Here is a 23,842-nt window from a genome sequence, read left to right on the forward strand (position 1 = left end):
GTGCCTAGTGTGCATGTGCGCCACTGTCTCTATGTTACTTTGTGCCTAAACTCTTTCCCGCTAGCTTGAGTCACTAATGCTCTGCTGAGGGAACCCGGTTCAAAACCAACCGTTGGACCAGCTTGGGTCACTATGTGCGTAACTCTGGGCAATTGGTGATCCACAATGGACGTCTTTGACGCCAACTTGGGTCACTGGATATGGGGGGCTGCTTATGTGCCGCTCTTAAATTAACCAATTTCACTCCAAGTTAGGTGATTGGGTGTGTGCCCTTATGACGCTCTAGAATGAACTTCTTTGACGTCATCTTTGGCACCAGGGCATTTTCCATTGAGTGGGTGCCGCACTTCATGAAAACCATGATGTCATTTTGAGTCACTGGGTTTGTGCCAGTGGGTCTATGTCAGAGGTCATGATTCGCCTTCAGTAATAATTATTCCATAACACGTATCACCAACAAATACAAATTAACCATACGATAGATTGCTAGTAGTATTACGGCCATGAATCACCTTTGATAGATGGATGCCGCGCCAATTTTTTTTTCGGCTTTTACACATTGCCTGCAGGGACCAAACGCGAACATAAGAGATGTGTTCGCGTATTCCCACCACCTACCTTTCGCAAACTTCAGACCACCTGGTGGTCTGAAGACTAATAAAATTTGTAATAACGATAGCACCAACGTTTATAGATACTTTTGGATAGCACTGCATACTAATTGGTCTGCGCAAGGTGTCTTCCTTCTTTAGCCGGGCGGTTGTGAAAATGCCGTTGAGCGGAAGCAAAACTACGACACCTTTATTTTTTAAAGCACACGACACGCAATGGCGATAGTCAGGGTAACATGCAATGGCGATAGTAGGGTAACATGCAGATACGAGCGTCGTTCTATAAATGCATTTCAAAGACACATCGCAAAGTACGTGTGTTAAGTGCCTTGTGTTGACACAATGTTACAACGTAGGCAAGCTGGTAAGATTGGAGTGCGTGATTGATGTATTCATAGATTGACATGCCAAACTATCTAATTCACAAGTTTATCTTCTTATCTACAAGTTGAACGCACTGAATTCAACAGGCTAATTGCATGGTGCGAACTCTGCCATTGGCATTCCTGTAGCTGAGCACGTTGCAGCTCGACTGGCTGCCGTAGCCACTACGGTGGTGGCGGTGGTAGGTAGGTCTGTAGTAAAGTTTATTGAGGTCCGTAAGGATCTTCACCCCGTTTATATAGGGACAATTAAGACTGCGGGCCGCTCCTACGTTGGGATGGGAAGGCGAAAACATTTATTGCCAAATAAATAAAGAGGGAGGCAAAACCCCCTTACATGACACGAGGAAGCCCTTAGGGGGCAACCATTATAGAGCAAAGGGCTATCCACTGCATTGTGGCGGCGATAATCCGGCGCTGGTCTGCGGTCAGGAAAGTCTCCCAGTATGACTGCGCCGTGGTTGGGAATAGAGAGTGCAGCTTGGTAGGGCATGTGAGGAGGACATGAAGAAAGTCTCCCGGTTTCCGGCAGAGCTTACAGGAGTACAAGAACTGAAGGAGGATAAGGTAGAAGGGCATGAAGGAGAATAGGGTAGGGAGAAGTACGGTTCAGGAGTCGGCGCCAGTGGGACGCTTGGGTTGGGGTTAAGAAGGGAGCCGGCGGTGCGTAAACACGCCGGATATCTCGGTAGTGGGTAAGGATGCCTTTGAAGCTAAGTAGAGGCTCATGGGCTTGCGGAGGGAGTCCGACAGCGGCCCGGAAAGTAAGACCTCGGGCGAGGGAGTGGACCTCCTCGTTTGAGTCGGAAATAATTTTAGTGGCAGAGATGGAGATGGAGAGCGAGCGCAATGGCTGCCTCCTCTGCAGTTTCGGATGAGTTTGCGACGATGGAGCCTGATGCAAGTAATCGGGCCTGATTGTTAGCGATGGCGAAGATCGCGCGGAAGCCCGTCGAGTACGCTGCCACGTCCACGTAGGCTACTATGGCGCCAGACCAGAATGCTCGCACCTTCGCCGAAGCCACTCGCCAGCAGGACGGTTCCTTTGAAACCAATTCCTATGAAAGAGCGATCAAGAATGATTTTTATGCATCTTCTTAATCTCCTTTTCTTTCATCAAGACTTCGCTATCCACCTTGTACCGCTGCCTATGCAACCGCTATCTGGCGCGCCACATGGTGTAATATTATGCAACTGCTATGCAAAGTGTGGTGCACGTATCGACGCTACGCGGCTCGCGCCCGTTACCCGTTATCAACTAGCAAGCGATGTTTTCATGGACCATTGTTTAGTAGCTGTTTCATGGGGTCCCCGAAAGTTTCGCAAGTTTACTCCAAACTGTAAATTGTAGGAACTTAACACACAACTTTTACGAGAGGAAAAATTTGTAACCAAAGTGAAAGAATTACTACTAGAGATAACACAAAGTCGACAGCTTCCACTGCTTTCTCAACGGGAAATGTTCAAACAGAAAGAAAAAAATGAGGCGATTGCTATTTCATGCGAGCTGTCTCAAAGAAAAAATGCACAAAACATCACCTTTATGATATACTTCACAAGCTGCACGCTTTCGAAAGCCAGGAGCCAGGGTTGTATAGTGACGGCATAAATGCAGTTCTAACACAAATACAGAAATATGAGACGAAAGTGTACATAGGAGCAGTGGTGCGTTCATGCACATCTTTCTCATAGTTAAGGAGCCCACAAAAAGGGCTCTCGGTGATGAAAAGCGATACGCACTTTCCAAGCAAATATTACAAATTGAATCTGGTGGGTCCACATACACAAAAACGTCCCGAATAATCACCATATTTCAAGGTCACTGTAAAAATCTTTTCACTGCAGTTAGGCTTCAAAATGGCTACGAAGAAAAAGCTGATGAATTTATTTCCCTTATGTCACACTTACAAGAAGATGATCTATTCAGCGTTGACGGGCCAATAACAAGAGCAGAAATCAAGCTTGCAGTTGAAGCTCAGCAGAAAAAACAAAACGCCTGGCCCTGATGGCCTTAGTGCTGAGCTTTATGTATAATTTCAGGCATTACGGTGGGTTTCTTTTTTGAGCAGCTTTTCAAAGATGCCTATAAACAGGTGTAGCTTCCTCCGTCTTTCTATCAGGGCCACACAACTTTAATCCCAAAGAGCACTGATAATGAAGTATTAAAGACAGTGAATGGATGTACGCCGATATCATTATGTAACGTTGATTATAAAATATTTGTAAAAGTTCTTACAAATAGATCGCCGACAGTCATTGCTAAATTAGTAGGCGACCATCAAACATGCGGAATTCGAGGACGCTCTATACAAACAAATATTCATATCGCACGTTCAGACCTTGAGTGCTTAGAAGGAAGCATGGATCAAGTAGCTCTTCGTCAGATTGACCTCGCCAAAGCCTTTCATAAGGTTCAACGCAATTTTTTGTTACGATTGCTGCGACGTCATTAGTTAGGCGACACATTATACTTATACATACATATTGCACTTTGTTATAAAGAGTGCACTACAATGTTAATTGGGAACCGTACCCTTTCAGATGTCATACAGGTACAGTCATCCGCCCGTCAAGGTTGTCCGCTTTCTCTTTTACTTTTCGCTATATACTTGGAACCTCTTTGCTTAAGCGTGCTTTATAACTCAAGCATAAAGATACAGATGTGCAGATAACGACATTAAAGTTCTAGCTTATGCGGATGACAACGTTCTTTTGCGTCGATAAACCCAGTATTACTGAGACAATAAACACTACCTTGCGTTTCTTGAAACTGAAGGAGCTAGTGTAAATTTTGATAAAAGTAGGGGGTTTTGGCTAGTCATCATCATCATCATCATGATCATCATCAGCCTATATTTATGTCCACTGCAGGACGAAGGCCTCTCCCTGCGATCTCCAATTACCCCTGTCTTGCGCTAGCGTATTCCAACTTGCACCTGCGAATTTCCTAACCTCATCATCCCACCTGACTTTCTGCCGTCCTCGACTGCGCTTCCCTTCTCTTGATATCCATTCTGTAACCCTAATGGTCCATCGGTTATCCATCCTACGCATTACATGGCCTGCCCAGCTCCATTTTCTTCCGCTTAATGTCAACTAGAATATCGTCTACCCCCGTTTGTTCTCTGATCCACACCGCTCTCTTCCTGTCTCTTACGTTACTCCTAGGATTTTTCGTTCCATCGCTCTTTGTGCGGTCCTTAACTTGTTCTCGAGCTTCTTTGTTAACCTCCAAGTTTCTGCCCCATATGTTAGCACCGGTAGTATACAATGATTGTACACTTTTCTTTTCAACGACAGTGGTAAGTTCCCAGTCAGGATTTGGCAATGCCTGCCGTATGCACTCCAACCCAATTTTATTCTTCTGTAAATTTCTTTCTCATGATCAGGGTCCCCTGTGAGTAATTGACCTAGATAAACATATTCCTTTACAGACTCTAGAGGCTGACTGGCGATCCTGAATTCTTGTTCCCTTGCCAGGCTATTGAACATTATCTTTGTCTTCTGCATATTCATCTTCAACCCAATTCTTGCACTTTCTCGATGAAGGTCCTGAATCATTTGTTGTAATTCCTCTCCATTGTTGCTCAATAGGACAATGTCATCTGCAAACCGAAGGTTGCTGAGATATTCGCCGTCGATCCTCACTCCTAATCCTTCCCAGTCTAAGAGCTTGAATACTTCTTCTAAGCATGCAGTGAATAGCATTGGAGAGATTGTGTCTCCTTGCCTGACCCCTTTCTTGATAGGTATCTTTCTACTTTTCTTGTGGAGAACCAAGGTAGCTGTGGAATCCTTGTAGATATTTGCTAAGATATTCACGTATGCCTCCTCTACTCCTTGATTATGCAATGCCTCTATGACTGCTGGTATCTCTACTGAATCGAATGCTTTTTCATAATCGATGAAAGCCATATAGAGAGGTTGATTGTACTCCGCAGATTTCTCGATTACCTGATTGATGACATGGATATGGTCCATCGTAGAATATCCCTTCCTGAAACCAGCCTGTTCTCTTGGTTGACTGAAGCCAAGTGTTGTCCTGATTCTATTGGAAATTATCTTGGTGAATATTTTATACAATACTGAAAGCAAGCTTATGGGTCTGTAATTCTTCAATTCTATAACGTCTCCCTTCTTATGGATAAGTATAATGTTGGCGTTCTTCCAGCTCTCTGGTACACTTGAAGTTGTGAGGCATTGCGTATAAAGGGCCGCAAGCTTTTCAAGCATGATATCTCCTCCATCTTTGACTAAATCTACTGTTATTCCATCTTCTCCAGGCGCTTTTCCCCTGGTCATGTCTTTCAAGGCCCTTCTAACTTCATCGCTAGTTATAGAAGGAGCTTCTGTATCCGGTTCATCACTATTTCGAATGAAAGTAGCTTGGCTGTTTTGGCTACTGTACAGGTCAGTATAGAATTCTTCTGCTGCTTTTACTATGTCATCGAAATTGCTGATGATATTACCATGCTTATCTTTCAGTGCATACATCTTGCCTTGTCCTATGCCTAGTTTTCTTTTGACTGATTTCATGCTGCGTCCATATTTTACGGCTTCCTCAATTTTTACCATGTTATAATTTCGAATATCCCTTACTTTCTTCTTGTTAATCAGTTTTGACAGTTCAGCGAATTCTATCTGATCTCTTGAGTTGGACATTTTCATCTTCTGTCGTTTCTTTATTAGGTCCTTTGTTTCTTGGGAGAGCTTCCCTGCAGGTTGCTTTGGTGCCTTACCTCCCACTTCAATTGCTGCTTCTGAGATCAGCCTAGTTACGGTTTCATTCATTAGCTCTATGTTATCTTCATCTTATCTTATCTTCATCTTATCTTCTTCTCTGGCTAGTCATGTGGGCTTTAATTCCTTCTGTGATCTCGAATATTCATTGCAATCAGCCTTCGTTCCGATATCTTGGTGTGAATCTCGATAACTTCCGTAATAGTGGACCTCATTAGACCTCCGCGCTAACCACCATCCGTCGAAAGGTGGCCACCTGGCAGGAACGTGACCTCTCCATTTTTGCAAGAGCGTCTTTATGTTCTGCAGATCCGGCACTGCTCTCGCATTAATGTTCAGATATATTATAGATTATTTGCATGTCTTATTTGGCGTTCATCATGGGAAGTCATGAGAAGGGACAATATTTTGCAACTTGAGAATGGAGGTCTCAATCTTGAGCATTTGTTTGTGCGACAATTCATGCGATTCTTTTACCTTAAAGAACGTCCGTCATCCTTTCCTTCTTGCGGTTAATGGAAATTTCTTGCGTCACACCTCCCTCTTCTTTTTGTCACGACAAACTCTGCTCAAGAACTGCCGTCATGGGGCTTCCTAAAAGAACTCGTCGACACTGTTTCATTTTTAAAAGCCACATTTACGCTAGAATACTTGAGGCAGAAGATAGAATACGCTAACATATGGGGTCGGAACTTGGAGGCTAACAAAGAAGCTCGAGAACAAGTTAAGGAAGAGCATTGGAAAGAAAAATGTTAGGCCTAACGCTAAGAGGCAGGAAGCGAGCGGTGTGAATCGGAGAGCAAACGGGAATAGCTGATATTCCAGTTGACAATAAGAGGGTAAAATGGAGCTGGGCAGGCCATGTAATGCGTAGAATGGATAACCGGTGGACCATTAGAGTTACAGAATGGATACCAAGAGAAGGGAAGCACAGTCGAGGATGGCAGAAAACTAGGTGGGGTGATGAAGTTAGGAAATTTTCAGGCGCAAGTTGGAATCAGCGAGCACAAGACCCCCTGGGGTAATTGGAGATCACAGGGAGAGGCCTTCGTCCTGCAGTGGACATAAATATAGGCTGATGATGATTAAGAAGCATTACCAAGTCATCCCCAACATTTTCCAGAATTTATTGATTATTCATCGATTATCAATTAGCTATTGATTGGCTATCGATTGGCTATCGCAAGTTATTGGCCACGTATTTGGGCTAGGCTAAGCCCCACGAAGTCATTCCCAGCCTTCTCCGGAATTTAGTGATAATTGTTCGATTGTTTGTTAGCTATTGATTGGCTATCGATAGGCTATCGCAAGGTATTGGCTACGTATTTGGGCTAGGCTAAGTACTACCAAGTCATTCCCAGCATTTTCCAGAAAATTATTGATAATTGATTGATTATTCATTAGCTATTGATTGGCTATTGATAGGCTATCGCAAGGTATTGGCTACGTATTTGGGGTAGACTAAGCACTACCAAGTCATCCCCAACATTTTCCGGAACTTATGGATTATTGATCGATTATCGATTAGTTATTGATTGGCTATGGATTGGCTCTCGATGACTGACTAAGCTTAAGTAGTCCGAGCCATGCTTAGCTAGACTTAGCCAGGATCATCTTCGCTAGTTCATAGGGGTATCTGCCATTGCACTTGGACCTTTTCTGATCTACCGCTAGGATCAGCCCACATTTTTTGTCCGCGAGGGACGGACTAACGGCCGATTTAAACAGCTCCGCTGCTAAAAAATTGGCTGAGGTTTAGCTCTTGTAAACCTAGCTATCACGAGCTAAGGTCTGTTTGGCTTGGTTTTGCAAGGACTATGGACACACTGTTTCATTATGGCACGCTTCTGCGCTTGGTAAACTTCTCTATAACGTGCTAATCTGGCCTCCCTTTGCTCCAGTGTTTCAACAGAAAACTTATCATTTGCTTGAGATTTCGCAGCCTGCCGTCTAGCTATCTACTGGATGATTGGATTCAGCCTGTCGCTTGCGCTGAAGCGCACGCACAGACGGCCCAGCCGGTGCGGCATCCTTGACGAGACTGAGCGATCAAGCGCTGGCGAAGCAGCCGTTAAACCCTCGCCTAGTCACGTGGTACCGCAGCGGCGAGGCTCCGAGCGAGCGCAGCTGCGACGCCTCTCCGCAGCGGAGTATGTGTCGTGACGTCACACCTGCCACACTTGCGCTGCGGCGGCTCGCGCTCAGGCGGCTCAAGGTCATTGGGACGTGAATATTGCCCTTGCGAGACATTGCGTAGATGGCGTAGTAGAGCTTTCGCTCTAAAATGTCCGATGCTCGGTTACCCGGTTTCCCAGCACAGAAGCCCAATCATCTAGCGATTAGATCACGTATGTATGCCTGAAAATGCGGAATAATCTCGTGCAAGTCAGAGCTTGAGATCATTGGCACGTTAGGCGCGTTTCATAGTACCACTTTCAAAATGGGAGCGCGTGATTACGAATAAATAAGTTATGGGACTTGCTCGTTCACGAAATTCGCAGCTCGTCTTTTATGGTCCTGTGGCGTTGTGGTGACACGTTCCTGCAAGATCCAGCACGCCATGTATTCTGGTTGTACACATTTTAATGCTGAAAGTACCATTTCCTCTCTAAGATGCACTATGGTTGCTGAGAGACGCGTTCGTCATTGAAATCTGTAGCGCGTCCCTCGTTAAGCACCAGCTATCGCTTTCATAAATGGCAAAGCAAGGTTGGTCCAACCGGGATTTTTTTTCTTCTATATGCGTGTCTGTGCAAGAGTAAGATATTAAAGGAAGGAAGGTAGGTAAGTCGGCCTGAGATTTGTGCCTCCTGCTTGCGACTCCACGTTACGGAAAAGATAGAAACTGGAGATTCAAGATCAGTTGTGTAGGTTCGGAAATTTGATGAATAAACAAGCGTGCGCCCGATTCTGTAGTTTACAAATGACCTTACCTTCTCATTTTGCTTTCCTTGATTATGAATAACAGACCAATGTAACTCAAGAGTGGAGAGGGTGCTTGCTGCAGGAACAACACATAGAAAAATCAAGAGAACAGGTAAAGGCGAATCAGTTTTATTTTTATTCACATCGGTCATTGGTCCTTCGCTCATCCCCTCTTTTAGATTTCATTTTCTGTTTTCATTTTATTGGGTTACATTAGATCATTCGTTCCAAAAATAATACCTATGCATTTACTCTCTTTTACTTAATTATCATAACTAGAAATGTCTAAATTTATATACCTGCAATAAACACCCTAAAGCACGGCTCTTAGCTAATCTCCCTGAGTGGGCAGGGGCTACTGTCTTTGTGGTCATCAACATTGTCAAGACGAAGAAGAAAAAAAAAAAGATATTGATTCTGAAGAGGAAGTTGCACAAATTTTTCATTTGATTCTTTGCCACTTATCTCAGTTGTTTTCTCGGAAATACCATTAGCCTTCTAATTCCATCCGAATCTTGGCGAATCCTCCATGGTGGGCTTCAGCCAATAGCAGAGAGCAAAAAAAGGAGGAAAAAAGTGCAACCATTTTGGGGGAACAGGTTCGGCGCTTTGAAGAAGAAGAATAAGAAGAAGAACGCGGCAGGAGAGAAGGCACCAACCATTCCTCTTTCGCGAACCACGGCCTGTCGTGCTATAGAGAGGACGTCGAAAGTCCTGCAATCGCCGCCTGCAGTCGGGACGTGGACGCTGATCACCTGGGACCTACGCCATGCTGCCGCCCGACGAACGGGAGCAATGGCGGAAGCGCAGCGAGCTCACCTTCGCCCTGGTCAGCTTTGCGCTCGGCCCCAGCAACGTGGTCACGTTTCCCTACCTCATCTACGACAATGGAGGAGGTGGGCCACTTGAGAGCACGGTTCGACATACACGCCCAAGTAGAGCCGCGCGACTGCGTTTATGACGTGTCACGAGACCTTGGCGTGCCCCTCTTACCTGTGATCGTTACGCTGCTTTGCTCGTGGGCCTAGTTGCTTCACACTTCCATAGGGTGGGAAAGACGCCAAACCATACGGAGAAGCGCCCCCCCCCCCCCCCCCCCCGGTAAGAGGTACACTCGCAACTAACTATGATTACGGAAGACTCGTATACACTTTTTAAGGAAGGTGCCAGCCTAAGCAATTCAATTTCCATTGCTATCTGGTACGCTTCCGGTGCGCTAGCGTATTGGCGCATGCTTTCACCTTCCTTAAAGATTGCACTTGTTTTCTCTGAATAAAGTTGCTTGCGAGGGACGCTCTTCACTGCTGGTCTTTTCGTAATATGATTTTGCGTCTTCATCACATTAAGAAGCTGTGATCGTTGCTTATTTAGCCCGACGCTACGCCCAGTTTAATTTCTCAATGCGTGCGGTTCTAACGCGATCGCTCGCTGCGATTACACGAATGCAACAACGGCGCACTCGATCATCATTTCTAGCTCGTCAGTCAGTGCGTGTTACGATAAGGATCTCTATAAAGATGAGAGAGTATTAAAGGACAAAAGTCGCTTCGGGAACGTCTGTGTGCGTCTGCGCATTCGTTGAGGTGACCCACTGGTCATGGCGTTCTGCTGCTGAGGCAAGGTGCCAGGTTCGACCACGGCGGCCGCATTTCGATGGGGGTGAAATGCGAAAAACGCCCGTGGCATTAATCCGGTGCCTTCGATGACGGCGTCCTTTATAACCCACTCTGTGGTTTCAATGCTTTAAACCCCAGAATTTAAGAAAACATCTGCGTCCCGCTGGCGTATAACTATAAGGTGAGCGTCAGATAATGAAACGGACGGCTGCCGGGAGCTTTTTACCTCCCGCTTTCGAAACGAGCTCGCTTGATGGTGATTTGAACCTTTTATTTAAAATGGAAAAAACGTTTGGGATATGGGAAGAGTGGCCGCGTCCCTAATCCCGGGACACCATTGGCAAAAGCCGCTGCCCTTGTTCCTTTAACGAGGCATCGTTGCACCTCCAGGTCCGAGCTGGAGAGGGCTGCTTCCTAGTCCTCCCACGTTGGCTGGCTTGAAATATTTGATCCGAAGTCGAATTCGCGTGTCCGAAACGCGATATCGCCACCACTCGCCTGGGGGAGGGGGGCACTAGCAAGTGGGACCAGGGCAATTCTGTTGCGTCCTTTTGATGTAGACTAGAGAGACTGCATTTTTTACGAAAGCTGTCCCAGGATCCTGCTCACGATGCTGTTCATCCAGCTGCCAATCTGCTTCTCTGTCCCGTACGCAGTGGTGTTCGTGGTGGTGTACGCCTTTCTCTTGGCGACCGTGGGCTTGTCCATGCTCTACCTCGAGACCTTCCTGGGACAGTTCTCTGGATGGTCTGTCCCGCAAGCCTTCGGCGGATTCCCCATGGCCAAAGGTATACGCTCGGTGCAAACCGACATATCGGCCGCATTGGAGGGCCTTGGCATTGCGCTCGAGGGTTCGAATCCGAGGGCTCGGGTTCAAATCCTGGTCACGTCGGCCGCATTCCCACGCGGGTGAAATGCAATAGCGCCTCTGTGCTGTGCATTGGGTGCGCGTTAAAAATGCCCAGGCGGCCCAAATTAACCAGGAGACACCCATGAAGGTGCGCCACATAATGGTATCGTGATTTTGGCAAGTAGGACCCCAGAATTAATTTTCTTTAACCGAAATGTAGTGCTGTCCCAGTCCCTGTCCATTGTGCCAGGCGGGCAAATGGTGTGCTCCTAACCGCCGCTGTTTGTGTCACGTTCGCCATCGCAGTTTGTCGGTGCCAGACATCAGAGACAGTCCTTGCGGATGAAGGGTCAATACGACCCTGAATATTTTTAAGCGAAGTTTTCTTTCCGCACCCTCCCATGTTTTCATGACAGCGGCTGCTCTATTGCGGAATATATTAGCGGATATTTATAGAAAAGGGCTTATCAAGGTACCCCCGAAGTGGCTCACGTAATCCCTGCATGGTGACCACGTATGTCCAGCTCTCTTCTACGCAACAAAAAATTGTTCTCAAGAAAGATGACTATGTTGATGGCGATGACATTGTGATTACTGATCCATGTGCCAGATTTCTAGAACACAGCAGCAGCTGTCTGCTAAAATGTTCACCAACATGTCGCTCAACAAGTTTGATATTGATGTCAATGTATCGATCTTCAGTGCATTTACGTGCGTCCTGAAAAGCAAGACTGCCTGATCAAGATGTGATACAATGCTCAGAGGCAAAACATGTCGGTAACAGGACAGTAAAAATGCTTGATCAGTGAGGTATGGCGTCTCTTCTGAGGAACGCAGGTTTTAACTTGTGTTGCGCGCGATGCGTGAAAAGAGGGGGGCTTTAAGCCTCCTAATACTTAAAGATCTAATAAAGTACAGTTTCTTCGTTCGAAAGGGTAGGCTGCGTTGAAAGGGAGAGAAGAAATATTGTCAAAGTACACAGACATTCGCCTAGACATTCTGACATGCCGGCGCGTGTGAAAAACATACAATCTGAGCGACTCGGCGAGGCGCATATGAGCGAAGTGGGGCGACACATGCAGATCAGGGACCAAGATTCACGCGACGTGCACGCAGAAGTTGCCTTCGAGAGGGCGTAGGGAGTCGGAAGGACTAGACGAACCACGCCTGAATCCTCAGCTCGTACCTGACTACCGAAGGCCGTATACGCTTCCATGCTCAGTCACCGATGCTGAGAACACAAACTCTGTGTTCATCTGTGTGTTGGGCACGTTGGTAAATGTACTCGGACAAATAATACAAGCACAATGCACCAGTACGAATGATGAACCGCGTGCAAGCACAGCTTCTGTCCATGTGCTAGATCAAAAGAAGGTTTTTCTGTCTCTTTTGTTTTTTCAAGGAGCAATGTGACGATTCTAGCAGGATTTGTAGGCGAATATACACTTGACGTAGTTAAGTGTGCGAATTACCAAGGCATGAATAGAAGAGGGGCTACGCAAAAAATAAAACATACACAACGCATAGAAGAGAGCAGACGACACAGATCCAGCATTTGTATTCGTCTACTCTCTTCTGAGTGTTAAGTTGTTGGGCGCTGCCCACGTTTCTATCCAGATATGAACGGATATCAGCTAGCCCAATTATCGGCTTCACTCAATCCCAGAGAATGAGGTGTCGAAGTGAGCACACCCTGGAGTCATAGTCGAATGATCACTCGTTTCGTAAGTGCGTGAATTTGCGGATAATGAGCTGTTGCTGTGAGCGCAGCCGTGGTGTCACTCTCTTCCTCTTGTCCGTGTCTGCCCGCACTAAAATGCTTCACATCAACGTCACGCAGGGCTCGGCTGGACCATGGCGTACACGGCGGTGCTGCTGAGCGTGTTCCAGTCGCCCTTTATGGCCTACTGCCTCATCTACATCATCGAGTGCTTCTCGCCGCAACTTCCCTGGGAGTCGTGCCCGGGAGGAGGACGGGGAGGCGCAGCAGCGGTCTCCGGGGCGGCGGACAACAGCTCTTCCCTGCCCGCTTCCTCCGGCTACAGTAGTTTCAGCGATGGCTGCTACGAGATCGGGCACGGCCTGGTCAGTGGCGACCACACATATCGCTCCTTTCAGGCTCCTAAGCAGCTGCTATACACATCTGTAGTAAATAATACGCTTTAAACATTACGATGTATTTTAAATGATAAGTGATTACCTGAACGGTGCGGGCTTATTATAATAAAGCTTTGTCATTAAGACGATTTGGTTGTAATCACTTTCTCGCGGGTTTCTGTATAACGAAAAAAAAACATCAAATGAATACTTTATATCAATGTTTTGTAACTTGTTGCCTTCGCCCGCCGTTATACGCGCACCTCATCGGCCGATCGAACAGCCCTGACTGCAAACACTGCCAGACGCCTGAAACGCTGTAACACATGCAACCAGCCTATACTCTATCTCACAAGCTGTTGTCAGCACTGTGGAAGCTGCACAAATTCTTAGCCAATAGGAAGGCCGAACGCCCCTCGAGATGTGCTCATCCGCGCCGCGTCGTCTGCTCAGCGTTTGCTTGCCATCCTGTTACATGCTCCATAGTTGGTGGATTGACGCAAAAAAATGCTTTTGACGCCGTAACCATAAGCTGCGTTTACATGCATGCGACAGTCGTGCTTCGCTTTAGCTGTACGCTTTCCGTGCAGTTACCTTGCAGCATCCTTAGCAAGCAATAAGGACGAACGCATTCATAAATATTCACCTGCGGCAGAGCGTCTGTTCGGCGTCTATACTTGGCGTTTGCTCGCTACCGTTATTCAATACTATGCTAGAGCGGGGTAGTAAATTAATGACGCATTGAACAATTAGGCTTTTGCATGCAGCGTTCCGCATCGTCAACGCATCACCACTGGTAATGCTATGGCGCCATCTGCTAACTAGAAATCAAACCAGTTTTACTGCTCGGTGTCGTGTCTGTAGCCCTAACAGCCTGAAAAACAGCCGATCTCAATAACTACGACAAAACATACCTAATGTTTTGACCTCAGCTTCAGATTACACCTAGAGATGACGAATTTTTGCCGCTTTGATCCGCAAATTCGGATCAAAGTGGGTGGTCGGCGCTGTATGGGTGCTGCCATGTTTCTATAAGTGATCGCGGTTAGGGTGGCTATTACCGTTACCGGCGGTAACTGCCGCAGTAATTCTCCGTATACGGCGTGCACGCGCAAAGGCCGTAACATGTCACGTATGGTCGTACCGTATCATGTAGCGAGCAAAAATAAAACTCTCTAGTGTAGCCAATAATCAGCCAGTTACTCCCGGAACTGTATACCGCTGCGCAGGGATATTGCCTGTGTACGCCTCGTACCTTCCGCAGTGCTGACAACAGCTTGTGAGATGGAGTACAAGTGGCCGAGAGACGGACGCTGGACAGTCTCATAACAAGCGTCCGCGGAGGAAGGCACTGTCGGAGAGCGCTGTTCTGGGACCGTGGCGTAATACTACAACTGCGAGGCATACCGCGACATCGTTGTTAGCAGTTGCTGTATGCTGTGCCAGACTGAACGAGCGGCTTTATGGACGCTGTGTAATGTACGCACGCTTCCACTCCTTCCCTTCATCTCACCATCATTCATCCCTATATTTTCGCTCCCCTAACCTTTACCCCTGCAGTGCAGAGTAGCGGAGTACAGCGCACCAGTCGACCTCTCTGCCCTTCCCGCAAATGAAGCTTGTCTCTATCTTGGTGGCTAGCAGAGTTGCAAAGCTCGGCGATCGCGGCGTTATACAAAAAACAGGTTAGCTGCATATTTAAATTCGTTCACGCGTTGCGCAGCACCCGTGCGCGCGCGTCAACGCGACCTTGGCGAGGCGCTACTCGTCGGCCAACTACTCGGGCAGAGGCGCGGTGACCGTGCAGGCGCCCAGCGGCCGGGTGGTGACCGTCCCCATAGCCGAGTACGAGGCGCTGCGCAACAACTGCATCAACGGCACCCTGTCCTCGCAGGAGTACCACTTCCGGTGAGAACACGCATGCTTCTATAAGCGTGGGGTGGGCACCGGCGTTCTCAGCATATACGACCGGCCGTAGTAACTAATCTATCGCCCAGTTCAAGTTGCTTGCCAGTCCGTTAGGCGTAAGAAGGCTTACTGTAGTATGTCTGTCAGGCGGAAATTATAGATGAAAGCATTATTTTGGAAGATGAACCGAGAAATAGGTGATGGTGATTGTAAATGCCGTAAGAACCTGCGTATAGTACGGACCCGAATTCGAGGTGATATTAGAGGACATTGACAATCGGGAAAGAAACGTTTACTTGGCCCATAAGAGGAGTGAGCGAAACTTACAAAGAAAGCCAGTTACACCACGAACGAAAGACGTACCACTATAGAGGCGACAAGTCCAGGGGCGGTATTCTGTAAGAGTCTACCTAGTGGACTGTCCATTTCGGCGGCCGCTGATTTGCTGCTGCTTGATGTGCTGGAAGGAGACTGGCTGGCACCTTCCTGCACATCAAGCAGCAGCGAATCAGCGGTCGCCGAAATGGACAGTCCACTAGGTAGATTCTTACAGAATACCACCCCAGCACTAAAAGTGAGCATTTTAGTCGTTGATGATTCGCACCTTAGTCGTCGGCGGCTGCACTCTCCGAAGACAGTCCCTTGTCGGAGATGTCCTCTCGCTGAAACTCGTCATTGGTTCCAACCAAGTTAAGCCAGCGTGGTCACGCGACAGCGCAGCCGCCATGGTAAAGGAACTTAACTGCAGTTTTGGACTGAAAATTATTTGGCTCCGCATATAATATGAGGGTCAAATTTGAGAAAATTCAATCTGAAAAAAATAAAAGAAAAGAACACAAAAATAAAAAAGATACGTGTTAATTTAGAAGTACTAACTGTTAGGCAAGTTGGTCTGACATGTTGAATAAAAAAAATACGCGCGAATAAGTGGAACAACGCTTGTCCTCGTCTGTTGCAGTTCTTTCTCTGTAATGTACTCGTGCTTCGTTTTCGAGTCAAAATACCTATTATGCCCGCGCTTTACGATAGCCGTAAAAATGTGTCGTTGTGTTAGAACGACTGTAAAGATGTCAGACTAAATCAAATAAATCTGCGACCCCGACAAATGAGTTTATAAGACAAATATGGAAGATAATAAATTATAAGACAAATAAGAAGGGTATGTATTGGCTTTTAGAGAGACGTGAAGCACTTACACATCTCTCAGCATTTGTATGGTTTCGTGATTCACGACTACGTTATTGTCAGTTAATCACAGATAGCTCATTCTCTTCGACTTTTGAGGCGACAGGGATTCCACTGTGAGTTCGTGCTAATTGCATTTCTCTCAGTGTGGTGCACAGCTTCTGCACATACCGACAGGTCGTGCTCTTGAAGTGACGTAATTTTGCAGTCTTCTTATTATTGTCCTGCCATTCCGTGGCTTTCTTATTTTGAGACACGTGTAATTGTCTCTTTATAATGCGCTTCATCCTGTTGTGTCCCATTGAACGCGTCTGTCAGACTTTTATTGTGGTCGTAGGCCCTTAGGTAACACATTTTGTTTATATCTCCGAGCCCGAACAAACATCTACGTCTGAGAGTTCAATCCAAAGATCCATGAACTCTTATAAGAAACTGAATAAACTTCGAATGTCACATATACAAGGGAAAATAATCATAATCATTACTTATTTAATTCCATTTTATTAGTAAGGTCTAACGTGCCAAAGCAACACAACGACATACAGCAGCCTCTGTTACTCTCGCACACCCGTTTAAAGCAAGAGCACTTAATCTCGACCCTAGACACCAGTTGTCTTCACTAAGGTCCCAAAATACGTTTCAAGGTAACGCCATTCTCTCTTTGCCGCATTCCTCTTCATCGAATACTCCTGCTACATGTGACTCCTGCTACACGTGACTGGTTAAGTTGTTCCATGCACTGCGACCAACAAGGAGCTCCCAACTTCGATCGTGATACCTTCGACGCTGACCTTCGCCGTAACGAAGGACAACTAGGACTACCACCAGAACTGGACCCCCTCAGTAAAGTGTAGAACCATAACAACCAATCCAATGGCTAGCCAGACTGGAGAGGCCACCACTCCACCACTTCGCCTGCGCCGCGAACCGCAAGGTCGTTTCACGGTGACGCTTTCGAGGATGTTGAGAACTGGCTGGATCACTACAATCGAGTTACCAGCGTCAATGAATGGGACAAGCTCCGGTATGCCTACTTCCCGCTCGAGGCCTCGGCGCGCATCTGGTTTGAAAACCCAGAAGCTAGTTTGGCCACCTGGCAAGAATTTTGTGGCCAGCTGCGCAATACCGACGGAACTTCAGACCGGAAAGAGTAAGCAGAACGTGCCCTCAGTTCCAGGAATCGGAGACCAAATGAGAGTGTCGCCACGATCGTTGAGTACATGTCGCGGCTGTTCCGGTGAGCTGAACCCGGAATGGCGGAAGAAAAGAAAGTACGCTTGTTGATGCGAGGAATGAAAGAGCAGTTATTGGCAGGTCTGGTGCCCAACCCACCAGTCCGTAGCCGAATTCTTCAACGAAGCAACAACGATGCAACGTATGCTACGGCAGCGGTTATCGCTTGCAATACGAGCACCCAAGCAACTTTACATCTCTCTCATCGTCCATGGCGATCCCTTATATGACGGCCCTAGGAGATCTCGTACGCAGTATTGTACACGAGGAGCTGCAACAAGTTCATGTAGTGCCTCCTCAATCCCATGTGACTGCTTTAATCGATGTGGGGGCACTATAATGTAAAGCTATTCTAAACTTTGCTAATACAATTCTGCAATTAGCCCTCCACGATTGGTCAAAAAATTTTTGGGCCACCCCCACCTTGGCCTGTCTGTCACACGACGTAACGAAAACCGCGATAGATCCCCAACTGATATAACATGCACTCACTGAGTATGCATGATTAAACCAAACGAAGGAAAATCATTATTCCTGATTCAACGCCTTTTCGCCATTAGCCCTTTGCTATTGGTCAAAAACTTTCGGGCTGCGACCCATTTCGCCTGTCTGTCCCGAGACGTCACAAAACCGCGAAAGCTTACTGCGTCAAAGTGACGTGTACGCGTTAAAGATGCATTCATATGCCGACCAAAACTGAATTTTTCTACGAATAGCCAGACTGCCCCGTTCCGAAATGAATAGAAGATGGCTGCCCGCCGATCGCTCGGCACTCGCTACTCGCACCTGCCGGTGAGCATGGATTTCTTTGCGCACAATGAGCCTTTTTTCGGGGCAGTGAAACGTTACCGAGGCCTTTCGGCACATGTACGACATCGCTCTGCCAACTCTTTCTTGCTGAGGATCTGTTTTAGTGGCAATCTTAACCTGCCGTTGCACGCCGCCGCGATTTTCGGCCAGCCACCGCAAGCGGAAACGGACCAATCGGAGACGCCGGCACCACCCTCTTCATCCGGGTTATCTATCTTCACTGCGCTGGCTCGGCCCCATCGAAACCCTCACTTAAACGTGCTCCTCCCCTCTTCTCAGCCAATTAGGAAAAAAGTCGGCAGATCCCACGCCCTGTGGGAATCAATGTTATGCGAAGCAGTGTGCGGGGAGCCTACCATGTTAACGAAACGACCATGAGAGCACCAAGACGCAGGCGGCTCTTTCATGACCTACATGACATGCACCTCATGACACTCATGTGAAGAGTCCTCAGGAGTCCCTTTAGCTGCAACTAAGAAGTCATAAGGCGAAAAGCCTTAGTCATGCTCATGACTACGACTTCGATCATCAACATTTAGCCTTTTCCTTCACTTACTACCACATACATTCCATTGGTTTTATTGCAATAGCAATTATATGGACACTCCAAAGCGGATTTCTGCTGTCGGCGTCGTCGTCGCCGTCGCCGTAAGGTTCCCTATGACGTCAACGGCGATGAAATCGTCGTCGCGCTCCGGACGCTATATGTGCGAGTGAAAGGGCGCGAGGGACGCGCGCTTTCACGGGGAGCGAAACGCACGTCGGAGAGCAATATATATATATATATATATATATATAATACGCGGTTTATTGACGATTATATATATATATATATATATATATACGCGGTTTATTGACGATTATATATATATATATATATATATATGTGTGTGTAACGAACTACACAAGGATGGTTCCGTGCATTAGTGGTGAAGGAGGAAGATGACGAATAAAGGCAGTGTTCGGGCGACCATGTTGTTCTACGTCCGCAACCTCCTGCTCGCGTCACACTAGTCGACAGGATAAAGACCTAGCAGCCACCTCATCATCCACACAACATGGAAGCCTTCCACGCCACGCTGTGAACTCCGAGCGCACAGCTCCCCCACCGACACCGACAGCATCATGACCGCATCATCGGAAGACTTGGACGTCCCCAAGTACACTGGATCAGCGGACGATGGGCCCGTGGAAGATTGGTTCCACCTTTTCGAGCTCCACGCATCCGCTGCATCATGGTCGGGACGGGATATGGTCTCCAACTTCAATGACTATGTCACTGGTGAGGCATTTCACTTCTACCTCATGCACATCTTTGAAAACAACGAATCATGGGAGAAAATCAAAGAAGAGATGATCAGTCGATTTAAAGTATACGCTGCAGACCCCCTAATTATCCAACAGCTGGAGAAATCGCAACTGTGTCGCCGTAGTCACCCGCATACTCCACGTAGCAATCATCATCAGTGCAAACCAAAGCCACGCATGACTAGATCATCGACAAGTTTCTCATGTAATGATGCTCCCGAGAAGACGACGCAGAAACGCACGCCTAGCATGATGATGACTACCACAGAGCCATCGTCACCATCTACACTCTCGACATGCCGCAGGAATCACGTCTCTGAAGCATCTGACGTATTCCATCGCTCGTCTCGAATGCGCGGGCCACTACGCACTTTCAAGGGACACAACTCTTCTATGAATATTAGGCCGCAGTGCATGCTCTACACAATTGAGCACGACGTCACGACATCGCAGCCAGACGACCTTTCTTTGCGAGGACATGGCCAAGTCACGTCCACAGCGACATCCTCCAGCGATCAATCGACAGGAATTCGAAACTGCATGCACACAAACTTCTGTATGAGCAACACCAATCGACAAAATACAGCAACAATCAGTTCTTCATGTGAAACTAAGCCAACATGCTTACTGTCAAGAAAACATCGGAATGCCATAGCCAGCACCAACGCGCGTACTCTTCAAGGCGAAGACAATCTGGAGCCACTTACATCTGAAGATCAAGCTGCTTTGCTATTTTCACGCTTTTTTCCGCGTACTAACCCTCAACAATCGATTGCCACTGCAGAAGCGTCGCAATCACTAAGTATCATCGCACACTCTCAAGTTATAGAAGCGTCCATTCTGAATGACGTCGCAGCAGCCTCAGAAGAGTCTCCTGACAAGCCTGGCAAACTGCCCTCGCCACCGGATAAACCACACGAAAGCAAGCAGTGTGCCAGTTGCCCGTCGCTGGAGACACAAATTTGCCAAACAGATACTAGATTTATTTCTGAATCAGGGCTCCATCATCAGTTATCGCAGTCACGTCAGAAAGATCTGATTCAGTCACTCCAAGATCAACTTCAGCTACCTCGACGACGACATCGACACAGACGACGACGGAGAGCACCGCCGAAAGCACCGTTGCAACAAAGAAAATGTCAGTGCACAAGGCAACTAAACCCAAAGCAAACTCAACGATTAAGACGTTTTGCAAGAAAGCAACGTCGCCGAGTACACCTTGAGCGCCACCTATCAGGACTGCTCCCTCCCCGAAGATTCCTGCGACAACGCTGTGCACAACGACGAAAAGGACACGCGCGCTTTCCTGGCATACCGGACCAACAGAGACGTCGCCCCAACGACCCAGTCCACCGCACGTTCGAGCAGGGTACACCGTGTGTCTGGAAGTCGCAACGACATCCGAGTTCCCACGGCTGCTGTGTGTCCAAACCTATCTTCATCGCAGCATGGATATGTCGTCCGGAGTGCAACAGCCAGCCTCGGCCACCTGAGCTCTTCTGGACGTCACCGGACTGCCACACCGAAATCGTTTATGTGAAGAGATTAGGACGGTATGATCCGCCCCTGTACCTACGACTCTCTCGGGGGGAGGGGGAAGTGTGTAACGAACTACACAAGGATGGTACCGTGCATTAGTGGTGAAGGAGGAAGATGACGAATAAAGGCAGTGTTCGGACGACCATGTTGTTCTACGTCCGCAACCTCCTGCTCGCGTCATATATATATATATATATATATATATATATATATATATATATATATATATATATATATATATATATATATATATATAAAGCTAATCAAGCCACGTATTTTCTCCAGATTTTAATCTATTCCATGTGTGAACCTGTGCCAAACGAAGCAAACATGTGCCTTGATTAGCATTTTCTTGTCGCCGAGGGGTAACGCCACGTCGCAGGACAGAAACATACCGCAGCAAAACAAATATTCGCAACAGGATCACCGGCATGTGTAGGCTGCAATGAAAATCCGGACGCAATTCAGCACACCCTAATTGAATCCGAAGGTATTCACCTATCGAGACCCCTAGGTAAATGTCCGCCTTCGAGAAGCGCTAGGATTCACTGTGGAGGGAAGCATTAACAGGTCAGCACACGAGCTAAGAAAGAGACGTTTAGAGCAGAGAAGTGATTGATTGGGACGGATCCCTTACAGGCATAGGTAACTGTACAAGGTAGATATAAACGTTTTAAGGACGAGTAAGGGGTGTAGGCAAATTGTCAGATTGATAAGCAATTGTAGATTGTCTGGCTAGCTGAAGCAGGCTTGGGGATTATTTGCCACCGTCCCGTTTCAAAGACGATGCCACTACATCTTGTATCACCATCAATATCATTACCGCCTTTCAGACGGTTCCATGCGTGTTCCTATACTTGAGCTCAAAGATGTCTTCGTGTCTGTCTACGCGTACTGTTTCCGATGCTGACGAGAATTGGAACACACCCACAATTGGTTCCCTTCATTTTTCTGTGCAGCGTTGTGGTTGATGGCAACTTTTCATTTAAATTAGAAATTCGTTAAGCTTCCCCCTAAGATTGCCTTCCTGTATTGTTGACAAGACAAACTGCAAAGTTTGTCTTGTCGCTAACTAACCGCTAACTTCGCTCACTAGCTAACTAGCTAACCACCTAATTTCTAAACCAATGACGCTCGCGTATCGGCAGGAAAGACGTTCTACACCTGAGCTCCAGCATCGACGAGTTAGGCGCCATCCAGGTGACCGTGGCCGTCGGCATCGCCTGCTGCTGGTTCCTCGTTTTCCTCAGCGTCAGCAAGGGGCCTCAATCATTGGGCAAGGCAAGTTGCAAACATTTTTTTATAGCAAAGCTTTTTTTCCCTCTTCCCTCGACTTTTAAACTGCTTGCTACCCCTGCTGTCTGGCACGCCACGTCGGGGGATGGTTGAAAGCGCCTATAAGGTACATGGGGACGCGGGAGAGGCATCTGTGAGCCCTAGCAGCGAGAACTTCATGTGCGTCACCACAATGTCCTCTGGTGCTCTCTGGTTGTTGTCATGATGCACTGTGTAACTTCCTGGCCATCGACACAATGCCCTTTGGATGGCTGCAATTGCGCAAGAATAAGTTAAGGACCGCACAAGGAGCGATGGAACAAAAAATGTTAAGCATAACGTTAGGAGACAGGAAGAGAGCGATGTGGATGAGAGAGCAAACGGGGATAGCCGATATTCTAGCTGGCATTAAGAGAAAGAAATGGAGCTGCGCAGGCCATGTAATGCGTAGGGTAGATAACCAGTGGACCATTAGAGTTACAGAATGGGTGCCAAGAGAAAGTAAGCGCAGTCGAGGACGGCAGTAATCTAGGTGGGGTGATAAAGTTAGAAAATTTGCAGGCCCAAATTGGAATCAGCTAGCGCAAGACAGGGGTAATTGGAGATCGCAGGGAGAGAGGCCTTCCACCTGCAGTGTACATAAATATAGGCTGATTATGGTTAATTACGCGTCAGCCCTGCGCAAAATCATTGTAGAAGCTGCAGCGCTTACTTTTGTACTCACATGCAACAGCCCCGAGGGAAGATAATGTGGTAGAAAGAGTATGATCGCTGGCATGCGCGCATGCGTAATCTAATTTCTTGTTTCCCCTTGATTCTGTGATACAAGGTTCCAGTTCGGCCACAGCTCTCGTGTTCTAATTACTTTTGCCCGCACTGGTACCCGCACGTGTGACGAGACGCAGTAACTGCGACTGCGTCTTGAGTAGTCTAGAGTGACTGTCCAACGAACACAGGATTTCAGTTTGGTCTTTGTTTTGCGGCATCGGGCTTGACCTTTTATTTGTGGAATCATTTCACAATTCTGCTCCATCGCAGGTGTCGATCGGCAGCGTGTACGCTGCATTCTCGCTGTTGGGTATGCTGTGCGCAGCCTCACTGGTGCAGGAGGGATCATCTCTCGGGCTCCTGCAATGCTTCAAGCCTGACGTGTGGAAGCTCCTCGACATCAAGGTGCGATGTAGATGACAGAAGCAGCGGAGCGACAGCTGCAGCTAACTCGACAAACATAAAAAGATTTTGAGTTCTTGGTTGCGTAACAACAGCAAGCTTTGTCATATGTTGCGATGTAGTGGCGCCGTGGCTTTTAATGCTCACGTCATAGACGCACAGCTTGCAATAGTGCAATCTGACAAGCTGTAG

General features: G+C 47.3%; 1 protein-coding gene across 1 annotated transcript; it reads left to right on the plus strand.

Annotated features, from left to right (window-relative positions):
- Nucleotides 1-9,428: 9,428 nt before the first annotated feature.
- On the plus strand, nucleotides 9,429-23,375 carry LOC119440842 (sodium- and chloride-dependent neutral and basic amino acid transporter B(0+)-like). The gene is made up of 6 exons (XM_049663159.1): nucleotides 9,429-9,555; nucleotides 10,932-11,063; nucleotides 12,966-13,210; nucleotides 14,946-15,130; nucleotides 22,354-22,486; nucleotides 23,310-23,375. Exons 1-6 carry the CDS (start codon nucleotides 9,429-9,431, stop codon nucleotides 23,373-23,375), a joined length of 888 nt encoding a protein of 295 aa, XP_049519116.1.
- Nucleotides 23,376-23,842: the final 467 nt, after the last annotated feature.

This window comes from Dermacentor silvarum, chromosome 2 (genome assembly GCF_013339745.2).
Source record: "Dermacentor silvarum isolate Dsil-2018 chromosome 2, BIME_Dsil_1.4, whole genome shotgun sequence".
NCBI lineage: Eukaryota > Metazoa > Arthropoda > Arachnida > Ixodida > Ixodidae > Dermacentor > Dermacentor silvarum.